This window comes from Callorhinus ursinus, unplaced genomic scaffold (genome assembly GCF_003265705.2).
Source record: "Callorhinus ursinus isolate GAN/ISIS: 27379988/994484 unplaced genomic scaffold, GSC_fseal_2.0 scaffold44, whole genome shotgun sequence".
Lineage (NCBI taxonomy): Eukaryota > Metazoa > Chordata > Mammalia > Carnivora > Otariidae > Callorhinus > Callorhinus ursinus.
In genome coordinates, this window is record NW_027397106.1 from 4,196,187 (window position 1) to 4,220,869 (window position 24,683).

The 24,683-nt window shown below is 38.7% G+C and overlaps 1 protein-coding gene across 4 annotated transcripts in view; it reads right to left on the reverse strand.

Annotated features, from left to right (window-relative positions):
* Positions 1–24,683, reverse strand: part of DIP2B (disco interacting protein 2 homolog B) — a 216,606-nt gene that overhangs the window by 53,457 nt on the left and 138,466 nt on the right. Inside the window, exons 5-12 of one of the 4 annotated variants that reach the window (XM_025883264.1) lie at positions 16,686–16,898; positions 13,695–13,850; positions 13,104–13,223; positions 9,617–9,814; positions 6,743–6,834; positions 4,946–5,056; positions 3,501–3,624; positions 2,780–2,889 (exon numbers count right to left, since the gene is read on the reverse strand). In XM_025883264.1, the coding sequence (XP_025739049.1) occupies positions 2,780–2,889; positions 3,501–3,624; positions 4,946–5,056; positions 6,743–6,834; positions 9,617–9,814; positions 13,104–13,223; positions 13,695–13,850; positions 16,686–16,898 (1,124 nt within the window). Of the gene's footprint in view, positions 1–2,779; positions 2,890–3,500; positions 3,625–4,945; positions 5,057–6,742; positions 6,835–9,616; positions 9,815–13,100; positions 13,224–13,694; positions 13,851–16,685; positions 16,899–24,683 lie in introns of all 4 variants that reach the window. The other 3 variants (XM_025883265.1, XM_025883263.1, XM_025883266.1) reach the window with 3 other exon arrangements.

Here is a 24,683-nt window from a genome sequence, read left to right on the forward strand (position 1 = left end):
GGGAGGGGGAGACCTAGAAATGGCCTATTCACTTCTACAAATGAATCAACTCTCACTTTGCTTTTTACCTCAATGCTCCACCCAAGCTGTTTTTTACCCAGATCAGCAACTTCTGTTTGTTAAATCAAAAGGATATATGACATACTTGATTTTATCTTGCATTTCTGTAACATTTGACACCTCCTTCCTTGACACTGTCTCCTTCCTTGGCTTTTGTGATATTCTTCTCTCCTATTCATAATCTCTCCCCCCTTCTCCCCCTTCCATTTCCTTTGCCCATCCCTTAAATGTTGGCATTTCCTGAAAGTTCTGTTCTGCTTTCTCTTTTCACTTCATTCCATCAGGGTACCACTCACCTGATGGCTCCCAATTCTCGATCTCCAACCCAGCCCTCCTTCCAGATATGCATACTTACAGAGTCAATTGTTCCCCCTTAACGACCTGTAATCCTGTGAAACCCAATGCATCCACCACGGTATTCCTCATCCCCACCCTGTGCCCATGAACTCTTCTTGCTGTATTTTCTTTTTTTTTCCCCCAAGATTTTTTATTTATTCATTTGACAGAGAGAGATAGCGAGAGAGGGAACACAAGCAGGGGGAGTGGGAGAGGGAGAAGCAGGCTTCCCGCCAAGCAGGGAGCCTGATGCGGGGCTCGATCCCAGGACCCCGGGATCATGACCTGAGCCAAAGGCAGATGCTTAACGGTTGAGCCACCCAGGCGCCTCCTTGCTGTATTTTCTTTCTTTCTTTCTTTTTTTTTTTAAGATTTTATTTATTTATTTGAGAGAGAGAGAATGAGAAAGAGCACATGAAAGGGGTTAGGGTCAGAGGGAAAAGCAGACTCCCTGCCGAGCAGGGAGCCCGATGCGGGACTCGATCCCAGGACTCCAGGATCATGACCTGAGCCGAAGGCAGTCACTTAACCAACTGAGCCACTAAGGCGCCCTCCTTGCTGTATTTTCTTAATAAAGGATGGCATCATCTACCCCATTGCTCAAGTCAGAAACCTGAGAGTCTTTCTTGCTTCCTCCCTCTCCAGAGTCAGGCCCTAAATCCCGCCTCTTCTACTTCCTTACTGTCTCTCAATTCTACCTACTTTTCTCTATCCCCATCACCATGAGCTTGGGCTTACCCAGATAACTGTAAAAACTGGACTCCCTGTTTACCTTAACCCAACCAAACCAGATCCATCTTTTAACAACATATTTATTCTTATCAAACTCTTCTGACAACCCTTTAAAAGCTCCCTATGACTCCTAGGGTACTTTAAACTCAATAGAAATGTCCTGTGGGTAGTAAGAGGTTCCTAAGTAAAAACTGCAAGTTAGTTCAGAATGGCCAAAGTCTAGAAATGCGGAGGGTAGTAGTTCTACATGAGGTCAGAGAGCCAAGCAGGGGCCACACAATGAAGTGCCTTTCGCTTTTAATGAAGAACCAATAAAGAAGCCTGAAAAGGAGTGTTCCCTGAGGCAGGAGAACTGACAGAGTATTCAGGGAAGCCAGTGAGCAGGGTTAAGGAGGCTGGAGTGATGAACTATGTCCTCACTGAGAAATGATATGGATTGAGAACTGACTGCTAAATTTTAATTGCCTGTTTACTTGTCTGTCATTTATTTTATTTTATTTTTTAAAGATTTTATTTATTTATTTGACAGAGAGAGCGAGAGAGCAGAAGCAGGGGGAACAGTAGAGGGAGAGGGAGAGGCAGATTCCACATAGAGCAGGGAGCCCCATGCGGGGCTTGATCCCAGCACCCTGGGATCATGACCTGAGCCGAAGGCAGACGCTTAACGACTGAGCCACCCAGGCGCCCCACTTGTCTGTCACTCAAACATACTAAGCTCTCTTTCATCTTTCTCCAACATGAACATATCACTGCTCAAAGCTACTGCCCACTCTCTTCCCTTTTACAGCCAGTTATCACCACAGGGCTCAAGACTGGGTGGATTTTTTTTCCTCAAACTTTTCTTTTTTAATGTATTGATTTGTCATTAATTTAGCAAACAGGTGGTGAGCATTTACTAATATGTCTCGAGCACAATGCAGAGTCATCAAGGGCACAGCTTTTAAAGTGAAATAGATGGGAGTGTAAATCCCAGCTCTGTCATTTTTGAGTCATGTGGACTTTGGTTGGTTACTTGAGTTCATTTAAGTCTTAGTCTCCTCATCCATAAAGCAGGTTTGATAACAGCCCCAAACTCATAGGGTACTTGTGGGGATTGCCTAAGATCATGCATTTGAAGTCGCTCTTAGCCTGGTGCCTGCTACGCAGGAGGACTTAATCCCTCAAAATGAATGTTTCGATCACTCAAGGTCCTAACACTGACCTTCAAAACCAAACCCTCTAGCCATGTGTTTTTTCTTGCTCTTTATCTTTCCTCTGTTAAGTTTGTTCTTTTCAAGCACAGCTCTTTTCCTTCCTTGTTTCTCCATTCTTTTGCTTCCCACTCCCATACCTCCCCAAAAGCGGCAGAGGAATATCTCTGTCATTATATCATTTCTTAAACCTTTGTACATCTCTAGGTCTTGTGTAACTTTCTTCCATGATGAGGATCAATTTTTTTTTTTTTTGTGGGGGCTGTCTTTCTCTTGAATGTGTTTTTACATTAAAAACAATTAGAAGGTCCAATACAAGCATTTTACAAGCAAAAAGATGGAACTCTAAAAACCAGGAGGCTTTTCTAAAATTAAAACTGCAAAAGGTTAGTTTTAAATTTTATAAGATGGCAACTGAAGCCACACGAAGCCAGAATGTATGTTCTAGTCTCAGGACTTACCTCAATGTACGCTGGTTCTGTACCAGCAGGTGAGATGTGGGGCTGCCAGTCTTTAGGTGGCTTTGAAAGGTACTTGGAATCTGTTACAACCCATTTGAGCCGGGGCCAACCTAAATCAAACCCAAAATAAAAATTGAATTGCCTAAGCCATAAGGGAAGGCGTTCACACTGGTCGTTTTAAGTATCAAGAGACCAAATCGAGGTCATTGTAAAAATCAGTAAAAGACTGCATTTTTTATTAGTTTTTAGTGATAAATCACCAGACAATTATACCTTCTTTCAAAAATACAATCGTTCCACATGCTCGTTTCAGGCCTTGACATTACCTCAACAACTGGGAGGTCCATTTGGCAGTGGACATCCACTGAGGTTAGGGGTCTATCCTCTGTCTCTACATGTAGCATTTAGCTTTAGTGAACAGAGTGGTAGCTTTTTCCAACCATCAGCATAAAGGTTAAGGGTGTGGGCTGTGGAATCAGACAGATTTGGGTTCAAATCGCTGCTCTGCCATTTATTAGCTGTGACCTTGGGCAAGTTACCTAACCTCTCTGTGTCTCAGTTTCCTCACCTGTAAAACGGGGGTAATAATGGTACCTACTTCATAAGGATGTGAGAATTTAAGAAAACAGATGTTAAGTACTTAGCTATTATTAAATTAAAATACTAATTAAAATATAAGCTTTAACTTTTAACTGATGATTCAAGTATAAGTATTACTAACCTTTAAACTGTACAATTTCTCCATTCTGGGTTTTTGGCAGCCCCTTTAGACAAACTTCACTGGTAAGAGCTAAGGCAATACCACAGCTTCCTAGCAAGAAGCCAATCTGCTGCCCTCCAGCATCCTGTGGAGAGAAGATAATGAGCACGGTGGGGAGTGAACGTGAGCACACCCGGGCCCCAGACCTAACACTGAGCAAGGCTCTGGCACTTGTGTGATAATATTCACGGGACCCCACTGACACCTGGCAATTGTCAAACTCCAATGACAATATGTTCTTCCAAATAACTTCTACAATACAATGACTTCCTGAGTACAAATCAAGTATCTTATTAATCTGACATTGCTAATCGTGAATTCTACCAGCCAATGTGACCATTTTATTCAAAAGTCAGCAACGTTCCTCTTTTAAATTAATTTCAGGCCAATGAAATAGATGTGATGTGAACCTGGCTAAGTTGTCTTGACCTAGCCACATCCCCCAAATTCAAAAGCAAAGGAAGCCAGGTCAGAATAAAATAACGTAAATGGACACCAAATGTCCAAATTTACAATGAAAGTGAATGAATGGTTATACCCAAATCCATATACTTCCTTATTATTCTATTTTAAAGGAGGTAAGATTTAAACCTTATGACAACAGCAGAGAAAACAACGAAAGTGATAGTCTAAGATATTTCCATTAAAATATCACCTTGAAAGTATCATTATGAAACCACACAAACACAGCCAACTTAATAATTTAAGAACAACCCTATGATTTCCTGACTAATCTAAAGATGCTATATCCCATCAACCAGAGTTTCAGGGATGTTACCAATTTGTTTTTTATTCCTTGCACAAAATAACTGTTTTCTTATAAATCCACAGTCTCTATCATATTTGTCTTTATCACGATCCCTCAATAATAAACTGTAGGAGAAAATTAGGGTCAAACAGCTAGCTCATGGAGAAATCTTTTGGTTAAACTTAAAAAAATTTGCTACATATGCTGCATGGGCTGATGGGTCATTAAAGTAAAATCTTATTCCCCAGAGTAGTAATCTGCATCACTGTATCATCCTTCAACTTAAGAGAAATCCTGGGTTGTATGATACAATTAAAGGAAATCCCTTTACAAAAAGGTCTCACCTATTATAAATGTGGATTATCTATAGTCTCAAGGAAGTAATAGGGATCCTCTTTATAAATGGTTAATTGTTGAAAAGTAACGTATGCCCCCATGATTTTTAAATTTTATATATAAAAAATCTAACTTAGTTGAAACAATATTATTTTCCTGAAATTTATAAACAATAATAACTATTATTTGTCTACAACTCTCATGTTTTTAGAAAGTGAAGCTGAAGGCTGTTTCTAATGTCATGATGGAGTCAATCGATCCAAGAACCCGATGCCCACCATGTCACATCAGGCTACATTCCTCTTAAATTTAGCAATGTTACCTTTCTGGTAAGAGGTACCTCTATAGGCACTGGAATCACTTCTGCCAGGAGACATCCATAAAAAGCCACCATAAACATGACTGGATCATTGTTGGGATAAACCAGGGCTACCTAAAATGCATAATGACATTCAATAACAGAGGAATAAAACTAGACTAATACTTTCAGTGTCACTGTCTAAGATAAACATTTATATATAACATGTCTCATGAACACAATAAAACTAATAGCCTACAGAAAATGAAGTTATTGAGAAAAATGCACAAGTCTAAAAAAGATTTCTATCATTCCCATGATTATACTAGACATGTTTTGGAAACTGTAATGCAATTCATCATCATCATAAGAAAAATTTTTCACTGAATTCTATGGTGATTGAGCAGTTAACAACTCACCTTAAGTAGTAAGTTAATTACTTGTGAAACCTAAGGCAATTTACTTTAGTGCAGGACTGACACAATAAAATAAATGTAATGGGTCTCTCTAGATAGGCCAGCATATTAGAGAATAAGCCTTACAACTCTCAGAGAACTCACAGGAGTTGACTGACTAGATTGCCACTATAGGGCCAACTCAAGGTTTCTTATTCTTTAATGAGTTCATTGCATTAATCCTCACTCACTTAACCAACAATGCAAGTACTCCAGCATGAAGGCTTTGGTAATGGGTGTAAGTAATATTGGCACAAGCCATTATGGATAAAAAGTTAATTCATCTACAAAAGATAAACAGTGAAACCCATGTTCAAACTGTTCAAAATTGTGATCTCACCTGTAATGCATCATAGGGATAACTGACCCTTCCTAATTTACTGAAGGAATGTAAAACCATTACCATTGTGGAGCTTGTTACTTGGCTTAGATGTTTATAGATTAACATGTTAAACTTAATTATGTCACCAGACTCTTGTTTCCCCTTCTTTTACTTTCAAATTCTCTTAACTCACTCCCAAGATAAACTCAATCCTGAAGTTGCTAATCCTTTCTAGAGTTCTAAAAAATGTTAATTCCATAAAACATTTAAGACAACCCGTTTCCTTCCTGCACACAAGTGTCTATGGTGCTAGGAAGACACAAAAATTACTTTCTTAGGTTCAGTGAGGACCAGGAAACCCTCATGTGTCACAATTATAAGTGGAAGTCACCCTCTAGGTGCCCTTTGCCACAGTGCAAAAGTATTTTTAAAAGTCTAGTTCAGGAGGTTCTATATCATGAGCCTACTAAAAAGAAGTCTGTTGTGTAGTTGGTGCTTCATTCTACAAATACCAAATAAAAAGTAACATTTGACGATAAGAAGTCATCATATTTAGAAAGTCATTGATAGGAAAAAACTCTTCAAAAAGTTAGAAAAAAATTTTTGTTTAATGTCACCTTCAATTAAGAAGAAATTAAATTATGTCATTTTGTTTCTTCTTAGAACATGGGTCACCCTCTCTACATAAAACCACAGAAAATGTTTTGAAAAATTTTTATGGGGTAATTTGTAAGGAAAAAAAATCAGAGCAAACTTTATTGCTATTTTTGTTGTCTGATTATTGAAATATTTATTTCCAGAAAGAGTTAGGTTCCTCTTTCTTTGTATTAGCACAAGAATTTACTGAGTAGCAGCTACTGAAAGGGACATGTGAATTTCCTTCAATCTATGAATGTAAGAATTATAACCTGGCACTGAGCAAACCATTTTCATTTTCTAAGAATAAGAGTTAACATAAATTGTACCGTTGTGCATTAAAAATCCAGAATGTCCATATTAGAAAACAATGAAACATCACCTCCCTAAAACCAAAAAACCAATTACCCTGTCTCCAGGTTTTAATACAGGTTCATTTTTGGTCCCCAGTTTATTAAGCAGTGTGTAGGCCAACTTTAAACTTCTGCTCCACAACTTTCCTGGAAAAAGAAAAGAATCATATAGAAAAACACAGGCCTACCTCAGCAAGGGGGCATTCAGTTCATTAGCACATTTAGTAAGACAGTGGCCCTTCCAAATGTCTCATTAGACAAGCATCGCCCCAACACGCAAAGCCCCTCCCCCACAAAAAATGCTTTATATTCACTTGAGTTTATAGAAGACAGTCCTGGTTCCAAACAAAAAGAAAGCATTAACAGATGCTCATTCTGGTATAGATAATATTTCAAATTCTTTTGTGAAGTAATCTGAATATCTTTAGAAATAATTTGATGTTAGCAGATCACATTTAAAGGGAGGAAAACAATTTTTATAACAGGGCTGAAAATCAGAAGACTACTTCTGCTCTAAGCTTCTTCTGAAGAACTACTTACATATATGGTATTAGACACTTGAGGTTAACTGCAAAGCAAAAGTATGACTCAAATGATTAAGCATTCCATGGCACTGTATTTCAGTGAAAACAGACAATATGGAAATTAGGTGAAACATGGATATATTCATAGATGTTAAATAAACAGGTAAAGATTTGGTCAGCTAACGGCTTTAAGGGTTACACGGATGAAATTAACACACAGCTTCTGAAATGAATGCTAAAAACCACTTTTTGGGGGGAAAAAAGTTAATCTTCCCCTCTTTCTTCCCCCACCTCCAAACACCCTTAGAAATTCCTATCTCAGATTATGCAGAAAGTGAAAAAGAAATCATGTCATTCTTAATAGGTATGTTAGTTTTACATCTAACTCATTCAGAGGGGCAGCTAGGGTTTTAAACTCACGTCAGTCTGTCAGATTCTTTAAATGAAAACTACTTTTTTCCGAAAATTACTCAGTATCTAGGTTTATGGACATGTGCTTCACTTCTTTTTTTAAGTTTTTTTTTTTTTTTAAGATATTTATTTATTTATTTATTTGGGAGAGAGAATGAGAGACAGAGAGCACGAGAGGGAAGAGGGTTAGAGGGAGAAGCAGACTCCCTGCTGAGCAGGGAGCCCGATGTGGGACTCGATCCCGGGACTCCAGGATCATGACCTGAGCCGAAGGCAGTCGCTCAACCAACTGAGCCACCTAGGCACCCTCTTTTTTTTAAGATTTTATTTATTTGCCAGAGAGAGAGAGAATGCATGAGCGAGCACAAGCAAGGGGAGCGGCCAGGAGAAGGCTGGCTTCCCGCTGATCAAGGATCCCGATGTGGAACTCGACCCCAGGACCCTGGGATCATGACCTGAGTCGAAGGCAGACGCTTAACCGACTGAGCCACCCAGGCATCCCTGCGCCTCACTTCTGAAGGGAAAAAGTAACCTGATGTTTGAATAAACTAGTACAAAATCTCACAGCCCAGGTTGAATCCATTCCTCTTCTTGTTGAAAATTGAAAAATAGGGGCACCTGGGTGGCTCAGTTGGTTAAGCGTCTATCTTTGGCTCAGGTCATGGTCTAAGGGTCCTGGGCTCCCTGCTCAGCAGGGAGTCTGCTTCTCCTCTCCCTGTGCCTCTACCCCTCCGGTCCCCACACCCGCTTGAGCTCGCTCTCTCTCAAATAAATAAAATCTTTTTTAAAAAATCTAAAAATTGAAAAATAAAATTATTTTAGAGGAATTTTTGAAAGAAAAATAAGTTACTTTGAAAAGTTATTTAAAAAGGAAAAATCAAACTTTAGCTGGGGTGCAAAACTAAATGGAAAAGTACCAGTTCTTGGGGGGTTTTTTGTTGTTATTGTTGTTTTTTAAAGATTATTTATTTATTTATTAGTCAGAGAGAGTGAGCATAAGCAGGGGGAGTGGCAGGCAGAGGGAGAAGCAGGTTCCCCGCCAAGCAAGGAGCTGGATGCAGCACTCGATTCTAGGACCCTGAGATCCCAACCTGAGCTGAAGGCAGATGCTTAAACGATTGAGCCACCCAGGCATCCCTAATTCTTTGTTCATTATAAAATTTTGTGCCTGTTCTAGCAAGAGGTAGAATGAGATGGCAAAGATCTAAAAAGTAATTGGTTTCAATTTTTAGATAAAACTATCAGATTTTTGGGGGCAACTGGGTGGCTCAGTCAGTTAAGCATCTGCCTTCAGCTCAGGTCATGATCCCAGGGTCCTGGGATCAAGCCCCGTGTTGTCGGGCTCCCTGCTCAGAGGGAAGCCTGCTTCTCCCCCTCCTCCCAGCTTGTGCTCTCTCTCGCTCTTTCTCTCTCTCAAATAGGTAAATAAAATCTTTAAAAAAAAAAAAAAAAGGCATTTCTTTAAAAACAAAAACTATCCTGCCATATATCCTGCCCAAACATCTCCAAATCCCCTTCTAATATTAAATCATCAGTGGATCTAGAAAGCCTCTTTCTTCTTTCTGCTCTTTTATTTTTTTTAAAGATTTTTTTAATTTATTTTTTTAACAGAGAGAGAGACACAGCGAGAGAGGGAACACAAGCAGGGAGAGTGGGAGAGGGAGAAGCAGGCCTCCCACTGAGCAGGGAGCCGATGTGGGATCAGTCCCAGGACCCCGGGATCATGACCTGAGCTGAAGGCAGACGCTTAACGACTGAGCCACCCAGGCGCCCTCTGCTCTTTTAAATATTAGCTGCTTTGCAAATATCATTTAGCAAATGAAAATATTTGACAATAGCTTTACTTAGAACTCAGGATCCTATTAAAATTATTTAAAAGATCTGTTGAAACACAATGACCAGCAACCGCTAAATATCAAGATGAAAACACCACCCATGATAATCTGAACAACTATCAGGAGAAAAGGAAGGAGATGAGACTCTTGCAAACTGACCATATGTGAGCGTGTAAACTGGTTTCCCCGTCACGTCCAGGGCGGTCAGACAGGGGCATTTTGCTTGCGTGGTGCCCCAGCGCTGCAGGGCCGACTCAAGAGCAGGAGGCCAGTTACAGATGACTCCTAATGGCTCCCCCTTTACAGGGGTCATCTGCCGTCCTTCAGGCTTGGGCTGGTTGGGGTCTGGCTGAGGTACTGTACCAAAAAAAAAAAACCCCAGGGGTTATAAAAATATTATCTGAAATATATACAAATAGCAACTAACAGAACTTAGGTCTCTAATTGCAAATATATTTCCCTTTTCTCTTCATCTTTATTTGGTTTAAACTCACTCTGAAAAGAGAAATGATATCGCTAGAAATGGTAATCCACAAAATGGGCCTGAATTCCCTTCCCACACAATTGTGAAATCATATTTAATATATTTTATGTAATAAACTAATCCTGACTCTAACAAAGCAAATCACTGAACGTACAGAAAAGCAGAGAGCCTACATTCCTTTTTAGCAATTTTATAATTTGACTCAACTGGTTTTTAAATCCTTAAATCCTTCTAATCCAGAAGTGTCTGATGTTAGTGAGTCAGGTTGCACTTCACTGGGTTATACTTAACGAAAAAGCATTAAACTGTATGTCAGAAAACCCAAATTTACGTTAACATTTTACCAGTGTGACCTTAATCAACTTGAGTTACTTGAGCCTCAGTTTTCCTCATCTGTAAAATGGGGATAGTAACACTTAGGGTCATTATTACACTTGCTCTTAGTCAAAAGACAGAGACTGGATGACATTATTACACTTGATCTTAGTCAAAAGACAGAGACAGCATGGATGACAGTGTTCCATGTCTCCGTACCTTTGTACACATCTCATCTGGCCAACCCCTTTGCTCCCGGTATACTTGTACTCATCTTTGCCAGGATGCAGCTCAAACAGCACATTCCCTGGGAAGCCGTCCCCAGTCATTCCTTCCTTAGTGCTCCCCCACCGTATGGCAGTCTACCCTTAATTAAAGCACTGAGGATCCTCAAAGAATTACTGTGTAAGCTTTTATCCCCCTAAGCCTGACACCTTCTTGAAAGAAGGCCTGGTTCTTTGTCTTCTTATTACCTATGGTGCCTAATACATAATGGTAGCTCAATTGATGTTAATTAAACTGAACTGAATTTGGGGGAAAGGAAGTGCTAGATTATTAACATGGTCATTCCAGAAATTGGAGGTGAATAGTATTTCATATTTTTTCATATAAATAAAAGTCCTCTTAATTTTTCTACAATGAACCAATATTATTCAAATAAAAAGCAAAAAATTCTATTTTCATTGCAGGAAAGGTAATTTACACATGGAACAAAGTCATTTACTGAGTGCCAATGATACGCACAGGATGTGATAAACACTGAGGAAATAAATGCTGTACGTACCATTCTTTGAACAAACATTTATTGTCTCTGATAAGTGCTAGGTGTAAGAAGCACCGAGTCCGCACCCTCACAAGGTATCTGGAGCGCAAGGCGGACACACACACATACACAGAACTAAGTAGAGAAACATGAACAATGCATGACAGAAACATTACAGGGATGGAAGAAGAAGGCCACATCACCTAGCTTAGAGGACGGAGTCCCCCATGGGAGCTGAGTCTTAGAGGAAGGGTAGGAATTAGCCAGGTGTGTGGGAGATGAGAGAAGAGGCATAGAAAGGAAAAGAAACAGAATAAGCAGCAAGTATTAGATGGGCAAATGAAATATGAAATAAATTTTATTTTATAGCTCAACTTAATGACAGACTTGGGAAATTTACTTAAAATGTCTCGATTCTTTTTTCTACTAACATAAAACTAATGAAATAGTTTCAACTTTCCAATTTACTGCCCTAGGTATATAACGTTTCAGCTGCCCTTCTGCTTCATATATTCCCAGACTCTAAACCACCATATTCATTAAAAAAATAAACATGTGTAATTCTAAATAGTTTTGTTTTTATGGACAGACTGTATATATGGTAGGCATAGTCTTCTGGTCATAAAAGTGTATACGTTATTGCCACCCACTAGGCCTCAATGCAGACCCTGAGGGACACTCTTTCAAAGGCTTCCAAAAACATGTGGATACTTTACTTTTCCAAAGATAAATTAAATAAGCAATTGTTGCCCATTTATAATTAGTGGAAAGCTGTTAGTGCTATTCTGCCAATGAAAATTGTTCAAGTATGATTCCTATTAAACCTTGACCTTCATTTGCCTGGTTAATACACAGTGCTAGAAATACTGGGGAGGCTATTACTGGTATGAGCATCTTGAATATCAGGATATGTAGGAAGATGTCCATAGTTCAGTGAGTTTAGTGACTCCTAAAGAAATATAAAGTCATCTTGACCTCATATGTCAGGCTGCCTGTTGCTTCTGGCTGCATAAAGTGGGCTAAGACCAGATCTAGTCTATTAACATGCCTAGTTCCATTAGCACATCCAAAGTGATCAAAGCCTACTATATTAGTCTCAGGATGTAAAACTGAACTACAAAGCTACCAAGGCTCAGTTCTTTTGACAAAACCTTTTGCTAGGTAGATCTGTTCGTCATCCAGCTTCAATAATTATCAAACGGCCACTTTCATTTCATCTATACTCCTACTTATTCAACTCCCAATTCTTCCTATTAAATCCTAAACATCACGATTTCATCCATAAATATCTGTTAAATTATTAAAGAAAGAAATCACTATTACTACTTCCTCTACGAAGCTTTCCCTAACCACACAGATGGGACTGATTTCTGCCCTTCTCCCAGCTGTTGTATTAGTTGATACATACTTATTGGCTAAACTATGCTTTCACGTGTATATATTTTACTACATCTAATGTGTAAACAATATGAAGGGATGGCTCTATTTTCATAAATCTTTGAACTCTTCACCATTTACCACACTGTCCTGTAAAAAGCAGACATATGTGTTGACTGACTGATTTAACAAAAGGATTATGTTGTATCAAAAAAGACAGGGCAAATTTTTTTTTTCCCCCGTAAGGAGAGACTTTATTTGAAAGGATTAAGGCAGGGTTGGAAGGAGGGGAAAGACTGTTACAAAAGGGAGAATTCTGACAATAAGATCTGCAAGTGTCTCCAACTGGGCAGCAAATTTTTGAGGTCAAATTTGACATGTGTATTCTAGGATAATGCAAAACGTAAATAATTTAAAAAATTTTATATTTGGGAAAGTTCCTAATTTCAAAGAGCATATTTTACAAGGATAGTTCTATATGCCTCCATAGTTATCTCTTCGCCTTTCTGTTCCCTTCCCCCCTCTTTATTTTGCACCTGAGATCTGAAATACAAATGATCCTTAGGGAAAGAAGAACAGAGAACTACGAATTCTTTCAACAAAAATGCTGCCTCATTCACCTATAAATCCTACGGTACCTGACATGTAGTAATTGCCTAAGATATGTTTGTTGAAGGAATGTATGGCTTCAGTATTATTACTACTACCTTCCACAATTTCTTCAGAGTCATCCACGAAAAATTCTTTTAAGGGAGGTCTTTTGGGTCGTTTCAGAGTGTTGAGAAGCTGCTGGATTTTGGTGGATACTCTGCTACTGACAGGAACACCTAGAAGGGGAAAAACAGTAAGTTAAAATTCATTGATTTTAGGGCTGTCTCAGCTTCTCAATCCTCTTAGGAGTTTTTATTTCTAATGACATTTGGCTTTTGCTCAGTCTTATTCTAATTCAACTGGGCCAGAAATGTACAAATATGTACATAACAAGTTTTATGACAACACAGAACAAATGTGCTATTATTAACATCCTGCTTCCAGATTTCATCTAATCCTCTTTTTTACTTATAGCATTCTTTTTTTTTTTTCCATACTCAGTTTTTTGTTCAGAATATCTTTTGACAATGCAGATTGTCTGCACAAGTAACAGTGCTGCCACAGGGCAGGCTGTTGAAAAAGAGGGTGCTCCAGGGGACATGCGGGCAGTGGAGTTCTGCTCAACCACTCAGGTGCGGCTATTCACGATGTCGATTTTCCCAGTTTAAATAATATTCCCTATTTAGCTGCACAAAAGAACTCCCTACCATCAGCTGTATCCATAAGGCTGGACCTGTTGGATCCTTTGTGCATGCCTTTAACTATCCCCGAGGGGGGCAGATCAATATTTGCTGGGCGCATTGAGGAAGATGATGATGAAGAAGAGGTAGTTGTAGTAACATCAGGGGGAGCAGAGAAATTCTCTAAGAGGGGAGAAAACAAAATTTAGAATCATATTACATAGCAAAAATTCTTTAAATTTTTGTTGTTTCTTAACAAGGAAAAAATTACATAAACAGGGCATCAACTGTTATAAAATAACCTTTGAAATCAAATTCTACGAGGAAGATATAATGAGAGGGCAAGAGGTTAAGGAAGGGCCTATCAAAATTATTATTTTTAAAATTTGAATAGCCTTAGTAAGAGCAAATCACATATCAAATATTCCTGAAAAACATTCTTTCCTACACAGAAAGACTGGTAGAAATTCAATATTAATAATCGTAATAGAATAAAAACTGTGAGTGACTTCAAAATGAAAACAAAGTAAGTATGGTCATAATAGTCTCAAGCATTTGAAGACTAGTCTTGAGTCTTCTAGTCTCAAGCATTTCTTCATGTTTATGTTGACTTATCTATGTTTCTTCTTCCACTGAAAATGGAAGGAGTGACTTGGGAGTGGGGTCAGATTCCTCAGGTCTCCAGATGAAGAAAACCAGATAAAGCCCACTTCCAATTTTTATAAAATAACCCACAAGAACCTCGGATCTACTTGGCACACAAGGTTCTTCCCTTGATTGAAGCATGATTAAATAATGTTATTGTACTCTGCTTCATGTAGGGATTCTTAATATTGAGAAACCAAATGACATAAGTTGGAGGAGAGCCATTCAACAGGGATGTGTTACAAAAACCTTAGAAAAATATCTGGAGAAGGAAAGGAAAATTAGAGGAAGTAAAATATATGATTCACAAGAGTAACAACAAGCCACTCAAAACTATAAAAAAGACAAAAAGCATAATATAAACAATTTCTAAAATAAGTTTGGGAGTTGGGTCTCTATGCCCCAAAAGTCTGCTCTTACTAGTTCAATAGTTTTTAAAGTTCTAAATATACTAGCACAAGTATACTCCACGATACCTTTCTGTAGGATGAGGTAACAAAGCATTAAGAATAGGCACTTTTATTTGACCCAGCAATTCCACTTACTGGAATATATCTTAAGGAAATAATCAGACAAATGCACCAAGTTGTGTGTTCAAGGATGTTCCTTCCAGCAGTTTTTACAATAACAAAAAGTTGGTTAATACCTAAATGTCCAAAACAGGGGAAGGGCTAAATAAGCCAAAGCATAACCATATAATGGCATACTCTGAAACCATAAAAATATAGTATAATTCTATATTAATGATCTAAAAGATGTTTGTGATACACTGCTAAGAAGAGCAGGTTATGAACACTATGTTTAGTACAATTACATTTTTGTTAAAACCCTACATATTCATATGCAAAAAAAATCTAGGAATAGACACATTAAGTGTTATCCATGGGAAGTGGCTTTATAGATTACTTTATCTTTATTTGTACCTTCAATTTTTTCTACTGGGAAGATGAATTGCTTCTGTTAGAGAAAACATCCAAAAGGCAATAATGTTAGATAAAATGGTTTCTGTGAGTACCTGAAAAAAAAAACCTTTCATAGACTAGCAGAAGCAAGAGAAAAAATATAAGGTCAGATGAAATCATCTTGTTAAGAAAAATCCAGACAGAGTCAACTGGGGATTAGGTCTGCCTTCTGCTCAGGTCATGGTCCCAGCATCCTGGGATCCAGCCCCGCATCGGGCTCCCTGCTCTGCAGGAAGCCTGCTTCTCCCTCTCCCATTCCCCCTGCTTGTGTTCCCTCTCTCGCTGTGTCTCTCTCTATCAAATAAATAAATGAAGTATTAAAAAAAAAAGGACAATATTTTTAATAACTGAAATTGTTCTCTTTTAGACAAATGTGGAAATAAAACCTTACCCAACCATGGCTCTGCCGCTTGTCTTTCCAAACAGAAGAGGCGGTGAGTGTGCTCATCTGTAGCTACTTTAAGAGGTTCAGTGAATTACAGGGCAGAGCCAAGAGTGCAAGACAAGGCACCAGCGGTTGGCACTTAGCTTTTTAATGTGGGCAATCATACCCTCCAGGTAGCTATGTTCTTTACTAATTACAGGCTTGAATTACAAATTTTCTAAGTTTTTCTTTTCAGAAATCAATTAATAGATTAAAGATATATATATATATATATGTAAGGTAATAGAGAAAGGTCACTGATACGAAAACTAAGACACCACAGACACATGATGTTCAAAATACATTACTAAGTGCAATATGTACCAACCAATTTAGCAGAAGCAGAGATCTGAGCTGTATCTTTACCTGCAGATGTCACAAACTCTTAAAAAAACACACACAAAAACATAAAGCAGAGCCAAGCAAAAGCTAACGTCCATACAGGCGCATCAGCAGCAGGTAGCAGCTCAAAGAGCACCAACATCCTCAGCCTGCACGCCCCAGTTGTAGCAATAACACAGCAGCAAGGACAATAAATCCAGTCTTTATGCTAAAGACAAAGGGCTTCCCTGATACTGGCTTAGTGCAGAATCTGTTCAGGTTTTATGGGTTTTTGTTTGAGAAAACACAGATAACAATCCTGGGAAAATCTAAGATGTTACATAGTTTAACACCTTTTAAATACATGGAATATTCTCTAACAGGGATAAACCCACATTAAGACTGGTGTTATATCTTGCAGCTTGAGTATTGCTTATGGAAATAGCTATGGCTTCAGGTGGGCAATGCTATGCACCAATAATGCAGATGATACCTATCATTCCAAATGTATTTCTGGTGTTTCCTTCTTTGCCCCATTAACTGTTATGTTCGTTCTGATTTTCTTTGGCCACTGTGAAAAACCTAATACAAATCATAAACTATTTCCTGGATGCTGGGAGCTAAATGGAACATAATTTGAGCTTCTTGGGTAGATCCAGCTCCTACCTATTCGAGTATTGGCAAATACATCAGCTAGAGACCCACTGGTTCCTTTGACCTCTCCATGGGACAGCGTAGAAGATGCGGATGAAGAAGTGGACGATCCCTGAATTGAACGGTTGATCCAGGACTCAGCATTCTGTAAGCTCTGTTGCAAGGCAGCAGAGAGCGCAGCTTGGCGTCTCAGAGAGCCCTCATCCTCAGAGGCCGAAGACGTGTCTGTGTGGAATTAGAAAAAAAGAAGTTCTCGATCCTGCCTAGAACAGAGACCTTTCAGTTCTTGCTCATTGATCACACATTCAATTTTGACACCAGCAAAATATTTGCACTTTTTTTTTTTTTTTTTTTTTAGAGAGACAGAGAGATTTGGGGGGAATGGGGGAGAGGGAGAGAGAGAATCCTAAGGAGGCTCCATGTCCAGCGTGGAGCCCAATGCAGGGCTTGATATCACAACCCTGAGATCATGATCTGAGCCAAAATCAAGAGTGGGATGCTTAACCAACTGAGCCACCCAGGTGCCCCTATTCACATTCTTAAGGTAGATTAGTATGTAAAGTTTCTCAAGAATCTCACGGAAAGGTCTATGGACAAAACCTGCAAAAATAAAACAGCCTAAATCTAAAAGTAATTTTAAGTTCTTAAAAAAAATCCCTTTTAGAATATTTAAACTTCATTCACTGCTTTTCTGTTCTGAACTTAACCAGGATCTAAATTCTTCTGGCATATCTACTTATATTCAAGTAATACTGAAGTGCTTATATATCTTCCTCAACCTCTTAATTAGAGAACCTTGTGATAGGTTGCTACACTGATTCTGACAAGTACATATTAATTAGTGTCTACTCAAAAGGAAATGATCTTGATAGGGTGATATAAAAACTTACTTTTGTTAACAACAACTTAAGTGTCTAACAGTGAGTTAGATGCTGGGGAACTACAAATGGAATTAGAAACAGTGCTTAGCCTGGAGGCATTCATGGTTTTAGAGGAAAAGTGGTCACTCAGCACACGTAAGCTTTTCAAACATGACAGGAGACAACCCTGATCTGTATTGCTCTCCTTAATTCTCAGAGAAGAATTGTGAGAAATGTACTGATGCCTGTATTTGGCCTGGCTCTGACTTCAGGAAAATAAGGCCTAAATTAGAAAACCATGTTGAGGAAAATAAAAAAGGAAAAGTTCAACCAAATATAGGATAGCCGAGGGAAGCAGAAGTCAGGAATTTATTTCAAGGCTCTCAGCTTAGGAGCCATACAAGTTAAAAGGGGCATTTGGTCTGATCCGAAACAAACCCTTCGACATGATTTAGGGGGTTATAATTAATGGCCTGTGGATTGAATTTCATTCAATTTTTTAAAAAATTAAACACCCTGTGGTTAGTCCTGCTGAACACTCTAACTCAGGGGAAACTGTAGGTATGCGTTCTGCTTTGGTTCAAAAAGCCAGAGAGAGAGGGCTGCCTGGCTGGCTCAGGTAGGGCAGGCAACTCTCGATCTCAGGGTTTTAAGTTCGAACCCTACGTTGGGTATAGAGATTACTTAAAAATAAAATCATTAAAAAAAAACAAAAACACAAAGAGCCAAAGAGGTAACTAACAGGGCTAGAATGCTGCTAGCACTGGACAATGGAAATTTGAACCACAAAAGACTAATTTAACCTAGAAGCCAAATTTTGCAGGTCCAGAGCAAGCAAGGAAGTTAAAATAATGACTATATCCTGGCTTCCTGCTCTGAACCACCTCCAACTTATTATCTCATATTGAAGGAGATGTGAGGCCCAAGACTGATTATTTTTACAATCTACTACATAACTACAATACGTGCTGGAAACTATGTCAGGTTCCGGGGGTTCTGAGATGTATATGTTCTTCTAAGACAGTGCCCTAAAAAGGCTTAAGGTCTGGTACAGGAGACACAATCCCACGGACTATCTCACAAGAATACAAAGGATGCTAAGAAACAGGGTAAGCAAAAGGTTTCACAAGAGGGGCACTAATCTTAGTCAAGGATTTCAAGAACTTCTATGTAAATGGAGTAAAGACTTTGAGGTGTAAGGGGCAAAAGATGAGGCTGGAGAGGTAAACAGTGGTCAGACCCCAAAGGATACATTGATGAGGTTCTTTAAAGGGGAAAGAGATCTATAATGCAAAAGGAGAGTGACTTAAGGAAAATATAGAGAAAGAAAAGTAACAGCATCTGTAGCTTTTTATTCAAGGAAAGAGGTCTGTATCATTCCCAAAAAATATTCCAACATTTCAACGGTACCTTGGAGGGCAGAGATTTCTGTCTTTATAAACATGCTAAAGAAAAGATGAATGGGCAGGTGGCGTGGGACAGGTGAATCTGACCCTAAGAACAAAGTACTTTCAGGGTCATACATCTCAGGATCCCACAAACTCCACTGGATTTACAGGCTGTCTTTATTGGATCATTTATTTTAAACTGTGTTAAGTCTAAAATCAGAATAACCCAATTTTCAGAAGATAGTAAAACCAGTATTTTCATGATTAGGTTTATGGAAAATTGGCTTCACTATGTTTCTATATTGGATCAATTATGTAATTAGGTGCATTGTTTCAATTCAATTACCTTGTTTGCCTGCCAGTCCTCCTGAGTGTTTAGTGACTAAAACTGTGGGCTGGAAAAGACATGGCCTTGGTGTCTATCTTCCATTTGAACTCTGGGGTCCGCCCCTCACAAGCTACGTGACTTGGGGATAAAATTATCCATCTGAGAGGGTTTGCTTGTTCATCCCTTCAACAAATACCACGAAGCACTACACTAGTTGGCAGGAATAAAATGGTGAACAAGGAAGATACGTCCCTATTCTAATAGGACTTAGAGTCTTACACAGTGCAGGCACCCAAGGAAGTGAGCCCTAAACCCAGGCAGGCCAGAAGGGTAAGTAGCTATTGGTTCTGAGGGCCATTGGGGGGCAGGGGAGCAAAGAGTCAGGGAGAGGGAACAGCATGCTAGGATGCTGGGAGGGGACAGAAAAGGCACATTTGAAGATCTGAAAGCAATAGGACTAGCTCAAGCACAGGATGCTACACTGACGAAAGATGAGGCTGGACCAGTGGATAGTGCTGGGCTGCTAAGGGTCTTTGTGCTAACTGCAACAGGAGACCATGGAATGAGACAATGTCCAGAAGGCACCCCCAGCAGTGCCAGCAGATAGCAGTTGGCCAGTAATCCTTAGTTCCCCTTCTCCTCCCCAAATAATCCACCCTACGTTAGCTCACCAGCACAAAACTGGCTGTGCAAAGCTTCTGGCGGATTGCCTATTAAGATCACACAGAACATGACTTTATCTTTTAAGAAATAAAAATGAGCTCCCTTAAATATTTATATGTTTATTCGGTAGTTTTTTGAATTTGTCAAATAGCTATCACCCAGGAAACTGCTGTGGATTAGAAGAAATCTGGGCAAGATTTAATAGTAATAAAGTTATTTTCCCACTGATTCTGCTCCAGTTGAACATGAACTCACAACTCTTATCCATCAAGTTCCTTGCCTAACTCTACTTTTATGTAAGATGAATACCATAGGTCCTTGCCTAAACTCTACTTTTATGTAAGATGAATACCATAGGTTCTACAGAAGAGAAAACAATTTTTTAAGCCACGGTTTGCCCTTCAGTTTATAGCTGGTGTGATTTTTAACACAGCACCATTTTATACTGATAACCAGACGCCTAAAATTCATTTATAACCAATTAGAAAACATGTAACAATTAGCTTGTCGATTTTAAGGGAAGGAAAGTCCTGAATTTACTGCCTTTAACTGTTGTAAGCACTTTTAGTTGTTAGCCATGAGTGGAAAGGACTTCCCTCTTCCTGGCAGAAAACAGATCTATGATACCTAAAAATGTTTATTTTAAAAGTTTAAACACCTACCCATTCCACCTACTAATGGCATAATTCATCCAATCTACTCCTTGGTTATCTACCCAAGAGAAATGAAAATATACAAGGACTTGTACGTGAATGTTCATAGCAGCTTTATCTGTAACAGGTAAAAACTGGAAAGCATCCAAATGTCCATCAAGAACTGAAAGGACAAAGAAATGGTGGTATATGTATTTGACAGACTACTATTCAGCAATTAAGAGGAACGAACCTCCGATATACACAACATGGATGAATCTCAAAATAATTATGCCGAGTGGAAAAGTACAACAAAGTATGATTCTATTCATACGAAATTCTAGAAAATACAAACGAATGTACAGTGACGGAAAGCAGATCGTGGGAAGGAAGAGAAGTAAGATTACAAAGGGATTATGAGGAAATTTGGGTAGGGGATGATGGATAATGTGCATTTTCTTAATTGCGGCGACGGCTTCACAGTTTCGCTATGTCAAAACTTAGCAAAACATATACTTTAAGTATGTTTATTGCATGTGGATTATAATTCAATAAAGCTGCAAGAAGAACGAATTTAAAAAGATCTATGGGGGTGAAAACAGCACCTCGCTGAGAGGATGGTAACATCTCAGTCCGTCTACACTGCCAGAGGGCTGCCATACCAGCTGGACACGCTTCTGGAAAGACAGTGCCTGCCACTGGGTTCTGACAGCTGACACCAAAATCAGGCCCAGACATCAACTTAGAACAGTAGCTAGGTCAAGATTCACTGAAAGAAAGATCTTATCCTAACAATGACTACCAAATATACCACATAAGCTAGGCCAAGAAACAGGAGCTTCAAAGAACAAGGAAAAGGAAACAACTCGTAGGACACTTGCTGAATGACTTCTGACTGGCATGAATTGCTTGACCACGACTGTCCAAATTGGAACCCTTCTGAGCAGGGGTACTCGCTGTCAATAATTACTCCAGGGTCGCTGTACCTATAAGGGACCTCCAAACACTGTTTTTCTAGGTATTTTCCCATGTCTATGAAAAAAACAGTTCACAAAATCAATTAATATTACAAATAATACTGTTGCCCCTTGAACAAATACAGGGGTTAGATGCACTGGCCCCATGCATGGTGGAAAGTCCACGTATAACTTTTGACTCACCCAAAACTTTACCAATAGCCTACTCTTGACCAGAAGCCTTACTGGTAATATAAACAGTCAACACATATTTTTCTTTTTTTTTTGTTTGTTTCAACACATATTTCATGTATTATATGTATTATATTATATGTAATTATATGTATTATATACATATATATGTATATGTATTATACTGTATATAATACATACATTACATATATACATATAAACATATATTACCGTATTCTTACAATAAAGTAAGCTAGAGAAAAGAAATGTTATTAAGAAAATCATAAGGAAGAGAAGTACATTTATTGTACTGTAAAAAAATCCACATAAAAGTGGACCCACACAGTTCAAATTGTGTTGCTCCTGGGTCAACTATATTGAGGTAAGAAAAGAGATTTTTTTTTTTCTTTTAACTTACTGCCTATTTGAAAAGTTAGGTCAACCATGCAGCAATTGCTGGAGCTCCAGATTTACCACACAATATTTACTTGACACTATGGTAGAAGGAGAGGCAATATGCCAAGTGGTTTAGAGAATGGGCTTTTTAGGTCAGATTGCTCTGAATTCTGATCTTAGCTCTGCCACTGAGAGATCTTGGGCAAATCAGTTCTTAAGGGTCTAATTTTGCTGTTTGCTGTTGTTGTTCTTTTTCTATTGATTCTCTCTCATGGTGTTTTCTATTTTTGGACTGTTTGCTCACAAAATTCAGTGAATCTTTATCTCTGGGAATCCTGAGTTCCTGGGTTGAGGTTGTATCCTTGCAGAAATTCTTTTGTGTCCCAAGGTTATCATCAGCCCAAAGACCATTTTTTAATGTTAGTCAGTTCTTACCAGGCAGTAGAGTGACACTCAAACCTTGAACCCACTTGACCCCAAATTCTTAGGGAAGGTCTGAGCCCCTGTTATCTCAAGGCCAGGCACAAGGCAAGCTTTCTTGACAACATCTTTTGCTGGCATGTTAATTTTTTCTAGTTCACTCTTCTGCTGAAGATGTAAGCCCCTCCAGGGATCTCAACTCCAACCTCCCATCTTATTATTATTATTTTTTAAGTAAGCTCTACGCCCACTGTGGGGCTTGAACTCAAAACCCCAAGATCAAGAGTCACATGCTCTACTGAGCCAGCCAGGCGCCCCCAACCTCTAACCTCTTATATAGATTCAAGGTTTTATCTTTTCTATCCTAATAGTAATTAAATTTAGGCCCCTTGTTTCCTACCTCCCTGCTCCCCAGGGCAGGGAAAGTGAGCACCACCTCAGCACTCTGATGTTCAGTGACTGTTCTCTCCCTCTCCTGTTCCTGTATGTATTTAAAAGGAAACTGGTTATAGTCTATCTAGAATTTCTAAAGGGAAGTTTTCTTTTCCCTGTTCTAGGAGAGAATTTTCAGATTATCTAACTCACTACACAGAAACAGAAATCTGGGCAAGTAACTGAGCTCCTCTAAACCTGTTTTCTCATTTGTAAAATGGGACAGGGGACTGTCGAGAGAAAAAAAAAAAAGAAAAAAATATATGCTAAGCACTTAGCCCTTCGACTAGTAAACAGAGGGTACTCAATAAATGGTAACTATGAAATTAGTTTTACTGGAAGCCTTAAATTTTATAATCAGCCATTGGAATAAACAAATTCAATCTGACAGAGTGGGTTTTTCTTGTGTTTTGGCTTAAAGAATACTGAATATTTACTGGTCTCCCAAGCAACTGCAGACCAAGGCTCATAACCCATACCAAAAATTAAAGTATGCTATTAACATGATCCAAGTTTATTAATTAGAGCACATTTTACAGGGGTCTGATTTGCCAATTCTGTTTATTTTGCAGTTTTGAATAAAAATGGAATATTTGGGGGAAACTCCCCAAGTTGGTAATTCAGACAAGTGTTCTCTTTCGAGTTTAAATTAACTAACTAGAATGTTTGGGGCTATAAGCTCTCAGAAGGCAACAGCTATTCAATTTTCTTCGAATAATACCCATTATTCTAAGCAAACTGAATATCAATTAAGTAAAAACGACCTCCCAAACATGATACTTTGGTAGAGTAAAAAAACAAAATTAAGAAGACTTGAGTCTGATACATAATTGTGCTGTTTGACCTGGGGTGAATCCCTTAGTGATTATGAACCTGTTTGTTTCCTCATCTCTACAGAAATCTGCCCTTTCTATGTCAGAGTGGCTATGAGGAGCAAATGAGGCAGGGCAGCCATTGTGAAAGCCACGTGAAAGTCCCTTTTGTACTGTAATGTACTGTAATTCTATAAGGCATTATTAAAGTATGTTAGAAGTATATAACAATATCCCAAGTCTGTTCATGGGCATCACTATCATATAGAGAAATGCAGAGAGGTAAATTTCTCCTTGTCTGGTCCCATGAATTACTTCTGTCGTCACTTTCAAGCAGGGCCCTGTGTGGGACAGATGTCTAAATTCATTCTACCCAAGCCAGCTGAAATAGCTTACTGTGTTTTGGGGTCATTCTGTGGTCTGTTTGGTCATCCAAGTACCCTTAGAATGCAGCACAGGGTAAGTCCACAAGGGTGGAGAAAAAATTTAGAGGGGAAAACAATGTATGCTGCAGTTTTTGCATTGTATTTATCTGTATGAATGAGAAACAGCATTACACAAAGAACCCCTACAAAGAAAGAGCTGAGGTAATTGCCTCATGACATTAGTAAATTATTTCAGCACATAAAGGGAACTGGATGGCAGTAATTCAAGCAGTCTAAAAGACTCTGAAAAAGGCCACAGGCACTAAAAGAACCGTAGTTTGCTACCAACTTGGAGAATTTAAATTTTCCAGTCCATAAGACAGAAATCAGTGTACATTTATCAATAAGCAATTTTAGGTTGACTGATATTTTATTATTTGTGAATGACAGATTAACAAAGGCCATTTCCCATGCCAACTATTTATCATATTTTCCATTCCATATAATACTATGAATAAGGCCAAGATTTATGGAATATTCTACTTTTTAAAAATTTTTTTTTAAAG